Below are 12,594 nucleotides of genomic sequence, written 5' to 3'. Positions count from 1 at the left end.
TGGTCATAGTGAAAACAATGGTGACAGGGTTTACATCAGTTATTTCATTAGCTTTTAGACCGAGAGCACCAGCTTGTTTTACCTACAGCACTTACTTAGGGCTTTAAATATGACCTGGGCTGAACTGGATGAATGAATGAAGACACCCCTCCCTGTTCAGCAAGGCTGACGTCAATGAAATCAGAGGCAGCAGGAAAAAGGCACTTTTCCCCTTAAGGCTCGCCATGAAGTGCAGCCAGTTATAGCTGTGAAGCACGTGAAGAACTGCAACCTCACCTGCTGCACTGGGCTTGTGCTTTATGGCATTCAGTCCAAATGCATAAGTCACCCTAATGCAACTGATTTGCAAAGGCAGCTGAGTCATGCTCCTGGGAGTTCAGCTTCTTTTGGAGTATCACAGATGAAAGATGTGGGGACATAAAGGAATTCCTGGGCAGTGAGGTGAAAAAACAGGTAGGGACACAGCATCCAGGCTCATCAAAAGACCTGAGACAAGCAGATCTCCCAGGGCTATAGACCTGGGCTGGAACCCTGCCTTGTTAAAGCCAGCCTCATGGATATGTTTAAGCCCATTCCCAGGCTCTCCTGGAGTGGTTGGATCATATCTGCACACAGCTGCTAACATACATGTGGCTCCCTGAAATCCATGTGATGGGTGTTGGGGTCAGGAGGGAAGTTTGTCCCTTGGGCTGTGGTGCCAAGGGGACAGCCAGGCTGACAGCTCTGGTTCAGAGGTTGTGCCACCGACCACAGCAGTGGCCTATGGCAGAATCTGGCTGGGAGATGCTTTTTGGTAGCAGGTCTAATTTACATCAGTGATACCATCTCAAACTGGATCTGCTGCACTGGCCTTTGTGTAAACTCACAGTGCACATCTAGATGAGGCAGGGAGTTTCTGACTGACAGTGCTGTTACACATGTGGTGGTTTAGGGTCATTTCTATTGCACAAGATGACTTGTGCAATTTAAAATCAATTGTGTTATTCAATCACAAAAAGCCCAGCTCTAAAGTGGTTGTATGAGTGTGACTCTGGACGTCAGAGGCAGCTGGAGAAGGGCAGGAGTAGCTTGGTTTTAAAGAAGCTATTTCCTTTATTTAAGTAGGGTGTCATAAAAGGAGTAAACCAAGACATTCAAACAATAGATTATTATGACTACTTTAAATATAAGGATGACCAGAAAGGTTAGAGGCATTTTAAGAGGCACTTTTCCAAACACTGGTGATATATTAAGATGTGGTGGCTTTTTCTTTCATTAAAAGAGGTCAAATCAGAGCCTGTAGTCATGCAAGGAAGCATTTGTATAATGTGTGCTAATGAATTCGGGTAGGCTAGAGCAGAAGTTACAGGCTGGAGACAACATTATATTTCCAAGTGATGGTACAAGCAACCAGAGTTGGAAATTATGCAGGCAGCGTTGTGTGTGAAACAGCCTAGAAGAGTGGAAAGCCACAGAAATAGGCTGGGTTCGGTCGCCCTGTTAATACTCTTGCTTTATTGATGTCAGGGCCTATGTGTGCCTCTCTGCCACAGATTCCTGGTTGAGCCCTGTGGTCCCCAGTCAGCTTCTGAAATGGTTTCAGGACCCACAAATCTGTCAGTGAACCCTAAACCCCCAGAGGTTGCTGTCTGAAGCACTGCTCCCATTCCCCCCCAGGCTGGGTTTCACATTTCAGAATGAACTTCCCGAGGCATCCTTTGGGAAGACAAGATTGCTCAAGATGGGTGAGCAAATTGCGTTGTTTTTCCCTCAGCCCTGTCCTGCAGTATTGGCCTTGCCAGGAAGGTTTGCATGAAAATGGAGCTCAAAATGTTATTGCCAGGGCATGAAACTGCCCAGTGATTCCAGAGGAAGCCTCACCCACTGAGCGCCAAACTGTGACAACGTCTCTGCTTGCCTGAAAAGGCTTTTCTTATGGTAGTCCTGTGGCTTTGTTGATGTGAGTGCCTTTTGCCTTAGAAGAATAGACTCCACCTGGCAACATTCATCTAAAGCACAAAAGGGAGAGAGACCTGCAGGGTGAGCCATGGAGGGCATCAAGCAGTATAATCCATCATGGAATCCCAGACTGGTTTGGGTTGGAAGGGACCTTAAAGCTCCTCCAGCTCCAACCCTTGCCACGGGCAGGGATCCCTTCCACTGGAGCAGCTTGCTCCAAGCCCCTGTGTCCAACCTGCCCTTGAACACTGCCAGGGATGGGGCAGCCACAGCTTCTCTGGGCTTCTGCCTGAGAGCTCATCCCAATCTCCCATCTTTTGGCATGTCATCCTTGCCTCTGTTGTTACAATAGCTCTGGGCTCTTGTTAGACCTTGCAGCATCTGACTCCCTGAATTAACAGTATAAAATCAAGACAATTTGCCATCCCACTGTAACAAGAACTTATTAGCTCAGTTAATGAGGTTTTCTAGCTAAAGTGAGACTTGACATCAATTGGTAGCAATAAATAACCTCCCCTTCTTGCTAACCTGGAATAAGCCAGCACTATGCACATAGTACTTACACCGCATTCACAGCGCTTTGGACACTGTGCCCAGAGACAGCTAAAAGGGGTGGTTATATCCCACAGACATCCCCAGATAGAACAAAACAAACAAGCAAACAAACTTCTGCCAAGCTTTTCCCAGAAACCCCATTCAGATGACTTTTCTTCCCCATTCCATCCCTCTGTCTGCTTCACAAGCAAAACAACGGGGAAATAAAGGATTTAAAAAAGAAGAGAAACGGCTGAAGAAAGAAAATTTCACTTTGGAAACATAAAATAATTTTTGGAATTAAAAACAAACCTTCTCGATATCAGACTGGTTTTTGCAATCAGAGATTTTCCACAGTGAAGGCAAAGTTGTTCTGTTAAAAACAGAGACAAAAGAGTTGTGCCATTCAGACCGCGATCTCCACGGCAGGCACACGTCCCACACGTTAGGGTCAGGAGACCTTGTGCTCCTGTCCTTGTCCCACTGCTACCTGCTGGTCCTGTGCATGCTGCCAGCTATCAAGGGATGCTCAAAACCAGCAACTTGGATGCCTCCTTTTGGATGATTTGTGCAAGGGTGGAGTGGGATCTATTGGTCCCCCTCCTTTCCCTCTGATGTCTCTGCATTTGTCTGCCTGCCCTATTGTTTAACACCAAATATCTCTTTATCCCTCTGAAGCCTCTCTCACTGGGAGCATTCACATTCAACCTCAGCATTTGCAGGGCTTTGAGACAGAGCTGAGTAAGTTCACTAAACAGGAGGAAGCAGAAGACAGGCAGGATGCGTTCATCCCTTTCTTTTCCTCCTGCCCTACCACAGACAATGCTGCGTCCCTGACTACAAGCTCTCTTGTGAGCCTGTTATGAAATAGGGACAATAGGAAGACCTTGTGTTGAGATGAAGCTGCCAGATCTGCCCACTTGGAAACTGTGAGTTTGAGAAATGAGGCAAGAAGCTGGGTTCTTACTGTCTGCAGCAGCAGCTACGCTAACAAAGAGGGTCTGGTACATCCACTGATGTGAAGGGACTCAGACCCTGAGCATTCCCTCATGCTGGCATGCCATATTCCCACACTACTGTTCCCCCAAGCTTTACTCTCATATATTGCTTATTCTAGAGCACAAAGGGTGCAAGATCTCTCATTCTGCTTTGGTAACATTTCTTTTCCTCTGTGTGCACATATATAAACCATCAAAAGAGGTGCTGGGTTAGAAAAAGGAAATATAATCAAGCACTGTTCTCTCTTTCTAGCAGCTTCAGGGCTGCCCCACATACTATGTGCACAGGGGCAGTTAAAATGTATTCTGGTCACTGTATTGCTGTGCCTTCCTCAAGAAAGCTATGTAAAGCCAAGGGTTGTTGGCACTTGTATGGCTTGCTATGCCACAAGGCAGCAGCACAGCAGCAGCAGCAAAGGTATAAATTAACCTTCTCCACAAAAGAAGTGTTACAGAAGTCCTGTGTGGAAAAAATTGATATGACATCAATTGCCAAAGGAAAAGAAATACGTAGTAAAGTGGAAGAACATGAGCCTTCACAAGATGCAGTGAGAACAATCCACCTATTTCATCCAGGTGTCAGAGTACTCAAGCTGTGCTTCACGCTTACTCAGCCATCCTGAGCTTACACCAGAAACCTGACTGTCCCTTAATGCACGTTTTGAGCAACCTTCTTTTCTCACTTTACCCCAGCAAGTATTCATAGCTGCATCACAAGTCTTCACACTTGGGTGTTTTAATGTTGAACATCACGTTTAAAATCAGATTGAAGGCAAATCTCACAGTGGTGGCAGTGGCTTTCGCCTAGTGAGCCCAACCGAGGAGCTGCTGAGAGCATGCCAGGGTGGACCCAGCGAGTCCTCACTGTACACGATGTACTTTAACTCACAGTAGCACTTCTAGTTCAGGACAAATTACAGCCCTGTAGAGAAGGTGCACAAGTGGTGACACAAGCAATCAATGATTAAAGATACTTTGCAACTGGTGAATGAGAGTGAAATTAGAGATTTACAGGTTAGTTTGGTGCTGTCTAAACTCAGTTCCTCTTGAAGCCAGACCAATGAGCTGTGTTTGCATCTTCAGGTAAGTTAAGATCTGAGGAGGGAGCCACTATCTTTTAGGTTAGCTCTAATAGTGAGTAGAAACCCAAATCATTTATCAAGCACACATGCTCTATCTCTAGAAGACTGCGTGTTCTTCAAGCTGTCCCTCTGAAGTCAATAGCAAAGTGCATAAAATGCAAAGTACCTTTATGAATGTCTGGAGTCTGAAAATCTTGGCTATATTAGGCAAGGTGCATACATTTGCACAAGGCCAACACTGCTCTTAACTGGCTATTAGATGCTATTACTGTACAAATAATGCTGTAGTAAAACTGGAGTGAACAGCATCTGCCTGTGCTCATCTTGCACAACAGATGAGACTGTGAGACAATCGATCAGACTGGTGGATGCTCAAGTCCAGTGGGGATCTGGCACAAGGGAACTTACCTGGTTCTCTTTCAGAGTTATCTGTCCCTGTTCCTTGCAGCCAATGAATGTCCTGATACACCTGTAAATCTTCTCATTGTGTTGCACTCTTTGAACAAAGTTAGCAGGAAAAAATCCAGTTCTGTCATCAATTTTCCCCTGTGGAGAAAACATATCGGCAGAAGAAGGTTGTTAACATAAGTAGCCTGCATACAAGTTCAGTATTGGAAAGAAAACAGGTAAAGGAAACAGGTAAAAACTAATATGCACATACCTTCCACCAGTCTTCATTGGAGTCTTCCAGAAGAGTGATCATATCCCCTGGCCTGTAATTAGAAAAGGAATAGTGGTTAAGATGAGTCTTAATTGTGATGTTACATCAGCTTCCACAATTGCCTTCTAACAGGAAGGAGGTCTTGGTCAATGTACGTGAGCATTGGCTGCAGGTAGACTCAATGAGGCAGCAAGGCTTACTTCAATCATGCAGAAAGAGAGCCTCTGTGTGTTTGGGTTGGATCTTTATTTTGAGACAACATCTGTGAACTGGAATTTTTGCTTCCTGCTTAGTAAGAAACTGTTTAAAATACAGCCCCTATTTGTTACAGGCATTATCTTATTACTTCAAGACATTTCACATTGTTGGGACACACCACTTCATCATCTGTGTTTTCAAGCTGTGATTGCAGAAGGAAGGCAGCAGGAAAATAGTTCTATTTAACTGACAAAGGCAATTAGTCAGCAGGGATATAATTCTGCCCAAGAAAGTCTTTTTGATTTCAATGGGACGTATTTACCTTTATAATGTGTGGTGCAGGGTGGTAATTGCTAAGTATCAGCATCCAGCTGACTAGTTCAACAGCAGAGCTAGGAGAATAATTTGGCTGGAAATGCTAATAGTAAAATGTGCTGAGCTGATTGTATGCAGGTAGTCGAACAGTTTACTTGACCTCCTTCCCCCACTGGAAGCACTTCATCAACATTAGCATGTTATTATAATAGCGCTGCATTGTAGAATGTAAGTGGCAGCCCATTTCCAAACAGATTAATGGCAGAAAGCTCTGTCTGCTTGATAACAGGGATTTCTTTGATCTTAATAACGGCTGACCCCTAATTATTCAGCTTTCCCCCCATTCCTTGTTAGGCTCACTGTAGTGTTGAGGTATCAGCCCAAGAGCTTACAGATACACCTGGATGGATACGGGTCCAATTCCATGGGCTCTTGCAGAGCACACGTAGAACATGTGGCCCTGTCGGGATGTAGCTGGATGTGGGTGCAGTAGCGGGCCTCTTTGGTTTACTTTCCAAGTGGAGAAACAGGCATTCAGTCCTCTACCACTGCACCACCTGAACTAGTGTTTTCCAGCTTTCCCAGAGAGGTGCTGTCACCAGGACAACAGGGTTGCTATTTTTTCTCAAGCCCTTCTTGGGAAGCTGTTCCAATGTGTTTGGAATAATTAAACTCTGCTGAGGGGAGAAAGGAAGCTGCTGAAATCAGCGCGAGAGCTGGTGAGGGATTCCTAGTGAAAAATCCTGGTGGACAAGCCAAAGCAGCTGAGGACTGAGTATTTCCTAGCTGAAAGCCATCTTGCTCCTGAAGTGATGTAAGTGGCTTTGAAACTTTTCCTCTATTGTGTTACCAGCTTTTCACCCATGAGAATGCCTTTGTAGCTACAAATGGGTATGTCTATAAGAAGTGTTTAGTACGAATATCAGAATGAAACCTTCCCCATCCAAAGTCACACAGGCCAAAACAACTAACGAATGTTTTGTTACCTCATCTCCAAGTCTTCATTTTCTTGTGGTACAAATTTGTACAAGGCAACATAGGTGTTCATTTGTAACGTGCTTTTATAAAATGGTCCCTTTAAGAAAGAAGAGAAAGACAAATTTCAGTATCTGTCCTGTCCACACGGTTCACTTTGTTAGAGACTGTGAAACCAGGGCCTGTTCTTCCAAGAAATGAGCCAGAATCATCTTATTCCTTTCACACCTCAGAGGACTATGGTCCAGATACACTGTGAACCACTAAGGCAGCAACTATCTTCCCTTAGAAATAAGACTCTTTGAACCCCAAGATTCCAGGCTTCCAAAGAACACAAGCAGAAACCTGCACAAGTAGGTCTTTTGGGAGAGATCTTAAAAATGAGTCTGTCTTTTGCTCTCTGTTGATGCATGACTCTTATGAGCCCAGTAGTGTATCACTCCCATTATATGTTTATTATGCAGGCCTTGTTATGGATGATGGAGGTAGAGCTATATGTACACAGGTCCAAAAGCTAGGGTGGGAAAATCACTGAAACAGAAAGCTGCTTGGGCTGGGCTTCCCCCTGGCTCCTCTCTCTCCTCACTTTCTCCACTGGAGGGGGAAAAAAAGGCACCTAAACCAAACCCCAAATGATTTTCCACACCATATGTGTGATCTGTTCCTGGAGTTCTGCTGTAACGACATGGCCTCCACACTGGATCCTTTATGTTCACAATATCAATTTGTCACAACCAGAACATAAAGGAGTCCCTAACAGGTAAACCAAAGAGCCATCCAGTCCTGTAGATTGCTTCCAACTGTGGCCAGTGGCCCAGAAATGGTGTAGGAACGTGACAGTCAGATACCAGTGCTTCCCCAGAATAGACCCCCAGCAGACCTACTCAAGGGCCTCAGCTATCTATAAAACCAAGACTTTTATTTATATATATGTACATGTATATAAATATATATATACTTTTTATACATATTTTTATATATATACACATATATATATATTTCCTGTTCCCATTCCCATTGCGTTCTCACAACACGTATGCCCATACCAGGGAATGTATACTTTTTGGTTCTTCTCCAAAGTGTTCTGTGCCGTTTTCAGAGTATGTAAACACTGCAATAAAGAAAAGACACGACACGTTAGGGGTAGTGTAAGACTCTTCACCTCAGCAGCATCACTTTCATTGCGTTAATCTGTTTCCTTTCCCCCTTAATTTCTCTGATCCCTTGTGCTCTCCTCTGAACCCTTCTACACCCCCCCAAAACCACATACACTGGCATACAGCACAAAATAACCTGTCCTGAAGAATTTCCAATCCTAACAAATAAACCATTTTCATCAAGTGAATATACACAAGTGCAGCTCTGGGAGCAGAACCTAGGTCCCCTGACTGCATTACTAGTTGAAGTCCATCAGCCTCATCCTCCCACTGAATGCTGGATTTCCATGTTTAGGACGAGCAGTATTTCAGTTCAAAAGCACCTGCAAATGCGTCACTATGAATGACAACTCTGAAGTTCTATGAGTGAAATGGTGAGGTTTCTTGAGAATAGGGAGTTGTGTCTAGACACTGAAACACCAGTGTTCTTGTAACAAAGACAGCCAAAACAGCAGCGACAGCATGCACAAGACTTGTGCAAACTAGTATGTATCCATGAGCACACACAAGCACATATTCTCTGATAAAATGCAATAATATTGCAGTCATAAAGCTCAATGTGAAGACAGCATGTGAGCTGGTACCTGCAGCGATTAACCTGAGAATGCCCCATGCTGGGTCCATCCACGTGGTCTGACCGCACTGACCTGGGGGCCTCAATCTGTATCTACCAAGTCCTTCTGTAGAGAGACCTGACCCTGCAAACTGTCAATCTGCCACCAGTACCAGAGGGAAAACCAACACAAAATGAATGTCCTTTTATCTTCTAGTATAGGGGTGCATGCGTATATCTGACATCTGTAGAAAGGGGTGTAAAATGCTGCTGTGACAAGCTGGCAGTGTTTAAGTCCTATTCAAGTGACTGTTCTTTGGTTTTTTGTGTCCAGAGGAAGAGAAGTTGAGGAGACAAATAGAAAAAGTCCCAGTTAATCATGAATTTGGGTAGCCAGGAACATGTTGGACTTGCAGAAAGCCATTCGCCAGACAAAGTAGAAGCACTTTGGCATCATGTTTGGAGTGATATCTGCTTGGTGACAGGATATAAAGCTGAAAGATAATGCATTATGTACATTATGAGGCTAATGTACAGCCTCATAAGCTGTGGAGCTGACCCAGAAGGTAGAGAGGGAGCTGAAATATACCCTGGGTTTGTAGGGAAGACATCCCTTAGTTCACTTGAGGGGAAAGTGCTCAAATCCCTGTTGATAACAGATTCATACGTGTCACTTGAACCACATTTTGGCTTGCGGGACTTCTGTTACAGATGGCAATTCACAGCAGTGAGGGAGCATAACTGGCTTAGAGGAGGCTGAAGGGCTGGAAATCAGGTATGCCACCTTACAGCCGTACACTAGGAAGCCTTGCTTCGTTTCTGACTGAAAAAGCCTTCCTTTGAAGTTGTTGTCCGAGCAGTCTGTAGGAGTGATTCCACGGCTACACGTGCTGGGCTCTTTCACCCTTCTGCAGGCTGTGTCTTTTCCATTCTTTCCCTTTCAGGAAAGAGTCCCCAAAGTACCTTTGCCTAAAAATCTTATTTGCAGAAGGCCCTGTTTTAATTAAAAGGGAAAGAAGCGGAATAGAGTTGGTTCACCAAGGCACTGCAGTGGCACTGCCTGCTGAAGGGGCAGGGGACAGCCGAGGAGAACGGAGTGGTGAATCACCCTGCAATAATATATTCAATGCACTTCCTTAAGCGTTTAATCTCTGTGTAGCTCATGGTCCCTGGCTCTTCCCAAATGCCATATGGGTGTGTAGACCACTTCCCCGCACGACAAAACCCCATTTATTTGCACGTTTGCTTGCCCTAGCAGCAGCCAGCAAAAAAAAAGGCAAAGAAAAAGGAGGGATTTTTTCCAGTGGGAGAAGGCTTTTGCCATCCCACCGCTTGGGCAAACAGTGCAGGCACTCCATGAAAAACCTACCGAGGGGAAACTTTTGGAGCGGCTGATGCATAATTTATACCCTGAGCCTCTGAAGGATGGATTGTGGAAAAGGCAGCGCTGATCAAAGGAATCGCTAATGTGCCGCGGAAGTTGTGTGGAGGTTTGACACATGCTGAGTTTTTAAACTGATCTCTATGAGTAAGTTCCTTAAAGGCCCCTCGGTGCATTCGGTGAATACAGAGCTCAGAGAAGAAAGTTTCTTTGGGTGTCAGAAATGGAGCTACCGATTGACAGGGAAATGAAAAGTTATCTGGAAATGCAGGATCAAATTAATCTCGGGTGGGCAGGATTAAACAAGGCTGAATTCTTTAACCAGGTCAGGTCAGCTCGCACTTGCAAAACAGAGAACCTACATGTATTGCTGAGAGAAAGCAGGTAACGCAGATGGTGTGTGCACAAAGTGAGAGGGAGGAAATGACTGAACACAGTGAGCAGTGACAGGACCAGGAGGGGAGGAAAGGAATAAGGAGACAGCATAAAATGGGAATGGACAAGTTGGAGCTGTCATTTTACCTACATGTATTGCTAGCAGCACGTAAAGGGCACTGGGGGTGCTATGAAGAAGAAAAGGATGCTCAAAGTGATTTATTTTGGTAGTGTATGAGATACATGCTAAATCATCAGATCAGCTTCTTTAGCAGCACCTGAGATTTAGCAAGGCAGCCTCCAGGTGCTGCCAGAGAAGTTGCTCTGATGGTCTGGACCTGAAGCTTTGCTTAGTGTCCCAAACCCTTCTGCACTTACTTCTTCCCTCACTGAATTCAAGAACAGTGCCACAAACACCAATTTCATTGATTAAGTTTTCATTACTAAGCTCTCTATGAGTATGATGGTCTTGAAACCCCATCACATCAATGCTGTAAAAACATTACTCTGGTACTGCATAGCAGGCAAGGAAATTAGGCTATTAATATTACTGAGCACATACTGTACTTGTACTGAGCTGCAATTATGATCAGGATTCACTGTGTTCAATATTTCACAGACATATGTATATTACATGATTCATCTCCTGTCCCAAACAGGTTATGGTATACAAAGCCACGTAGACAAGTCCAACATATGGAAAACATTTGGTTTTGTTCCACTTAGCCAATGCTGAACTGAAGCATGTTAAGTGATTAGTCTACAGCCATGTTCCTGAAGTATGGGAGATAGGGAATGAACCTGAACCTTGGCCAGTATCAGGTCTGGACACAGAAACTAAAGAAAATGGTGGCTTGGATTTCATCTGAATGGCAAAAAGCATTCCCCAAACTCTTGCACCAACTTCACCCCCCACTCAACTCCCCGTCTGAAAGCCAGAATGCTGCTAAAATATGGACATGCCATAAAACCCCCATCTGAAATAGGTTGTACGCAGGCCTGTACATCTGAAGATGCTCTCCTGGCCTGGCAGCACTCACCGCTGTTGCTGCGCTTCCTGCTTATGTCAAGGGTGCCTGCAGAGCTGCCGCCTTCCTCAGGAACTTCTGCCAGGTCAGCTGTCTGCAGGGACAGGAAGAGCAAGATGGGGTGAGCCAAGACCACAGAAGAGCCTTTGGGGAAGGCAGTAGTTGGGTGTTAATCAGAGCAGAGCAAGTCAGCCTGATGGGCTTACAGAAAACATTGTACCTGGTGATGCACAACAAATACCTACTTCCCAGGGAGCCCAGAAAGAACTCCAGACCAAATTGGCAGCCTGGAGCACAAAAGATTTCTGCAGTATAAAGTGAAATGAAAATCAGGGAACAAAGGATTATGTTAAACTATGTGGTTCTCTGTATAAAACAGAAGGAGCTTGGGGGGATTTGTAGATCCTGCAGGTATACTAAATAGCTATCTACCATCAGACTGGATGTTAATTGAAATCAGTGACTATTAATTTACGAACCCTGAATCCATTATTCAGTAAAATAACTGTAATGTATTGATTTCAGTTCTGTTAACATGCTGTGAAAGAAGGAGCTGGAGTGTGATGGAGTTGGTGAAGTCAGTCTTTAAATATCTGCCCTCACGGGCTTTTTAAAGTCATCTGGTTGGTATGGTTAGGGAAAAATGAAACCCAAGTGGTGGTGTTAGACTTACTATGATTTCTTATTTGTACCACATTAATGTCAATCATGGTTAGGGACCCATTGTTCTAGAGTGTAGGAAAACACGGGTGATATAATCTCAAGCCTCAGAAGTATACTCTGCATAAGGCACTGGATTCCTCAGTTGAGTAGTCAGCTTCTCCATCTATAGCCTGACAGGAACCAGGAGCTGCTCCAAACGGCTGTCTGAATCCGACCTTATGGAACTGCAGTTTCTGTGACATCTTTTGGGTAGAACACCTTTGATAAAAGTAAAAAACCCAAATGCTGAACTTGAGTCAGGTGCTCTCTCCAATCTGAAAAACTGAACCCTGATGTGCTCCTGAGCTTTGCTTGTTTCTTGTTAACAGGACCGCAAGACACATGCAAGGATGTAACTTCAGTTTTCCATGACACTTTGCAATCGTACTGTACACAAAGGCTCTTCTGTCCATTGCTTTGCAGACTTTTGCCTTCTTATAGGAAGAGAAGCCAGGTGAGGAACATCCACTGCTTTTGTTCAAGATCTGAGTTGCTTTAGAGATTTTGATGGGGGTTTTGGGGTTTGTTTTAGCAGTGTTGACAAGTAAAACCAGGCTGGTTTGGAAAGTACTGTGACAATTTTATTTTCCATATCTAGTACATTCCCAGCTACTTCTCCACCCAAGGATACCAATGAACAAAGAGGTTAAAAGTAGGTTTATGCCTTAGGTATCCTGTGGTTATGTTGCTTCCCCTG

The 12,594-nt window shown here is 44.5% G+C and overlaps 2 protein-coding genes across 2 annotated transcripts in view; one reads left to right on the top strand and one right to left on the bottom strand.

Annotated features, from left to right (window-relative positions):
* Window positions 1-12,594, bottom strand: part of STAC (SH3 and cysteine rich domain) — a 62,926-nt gene that overhangs the window by 4,263 nt on the left and 46,069 nt on the right. Inside the window, exons 6-10 of the mRNA XM_062622203.1 lie at window positions 11,208-11,289; window positions 7,748-7,812; window positions 6,713-6,801; window positions 5,214-5,265; window positions 4,961-5,098 (exon numbers count right to left, since the gene is read on the bottom strand). Of these exons, the coding sequence (XP_062478187.1) occupies window positions 4,961-5,098; window positions 5,214-5,265; window positions 6,713-6,801; window positions 7,748-7,812; window positions 11,208-11,289 (426 nt within the window). The remainder of the gene's footprint in view (window positions 1-4,960; window positions 5,099-5,213; window positions 5,266-6,712; window positions 6,802-7,747; window positions 7,813-11,207; window positions 11,290-12,594) is intronic.
* The window catches only part of DCLK3 (doublecortin like kinase 3), a 113,030-nt gene that overhangs the window by 79,188 nt on the left and 21,248 nt on the right, over window positions 1-12,594 (top strand). The window lies entirely within an intron of this gene.

The sequence above is a fragment of the Pezoporus occidentalis genome, unplaced genomic scaffold (genome assembly GCF_034315485.1).
Source record: "Pezoporus occidentalis ecotype Australia unplaced genomic scaffold, CSIRO_AGI_Poc_V1 ctg107, whole genome shotgun sequence".
NCBI lineage: Eukaryota > Metazoa > Chordata > Aves > Psittaciformes > Psittacidae > Pezoporus > Pezoporus occidentalis.
Note: the sequence above shows the minus strand (reverse complement) of the source record. Positions and strands in the feature narration are given on the sequence as shown.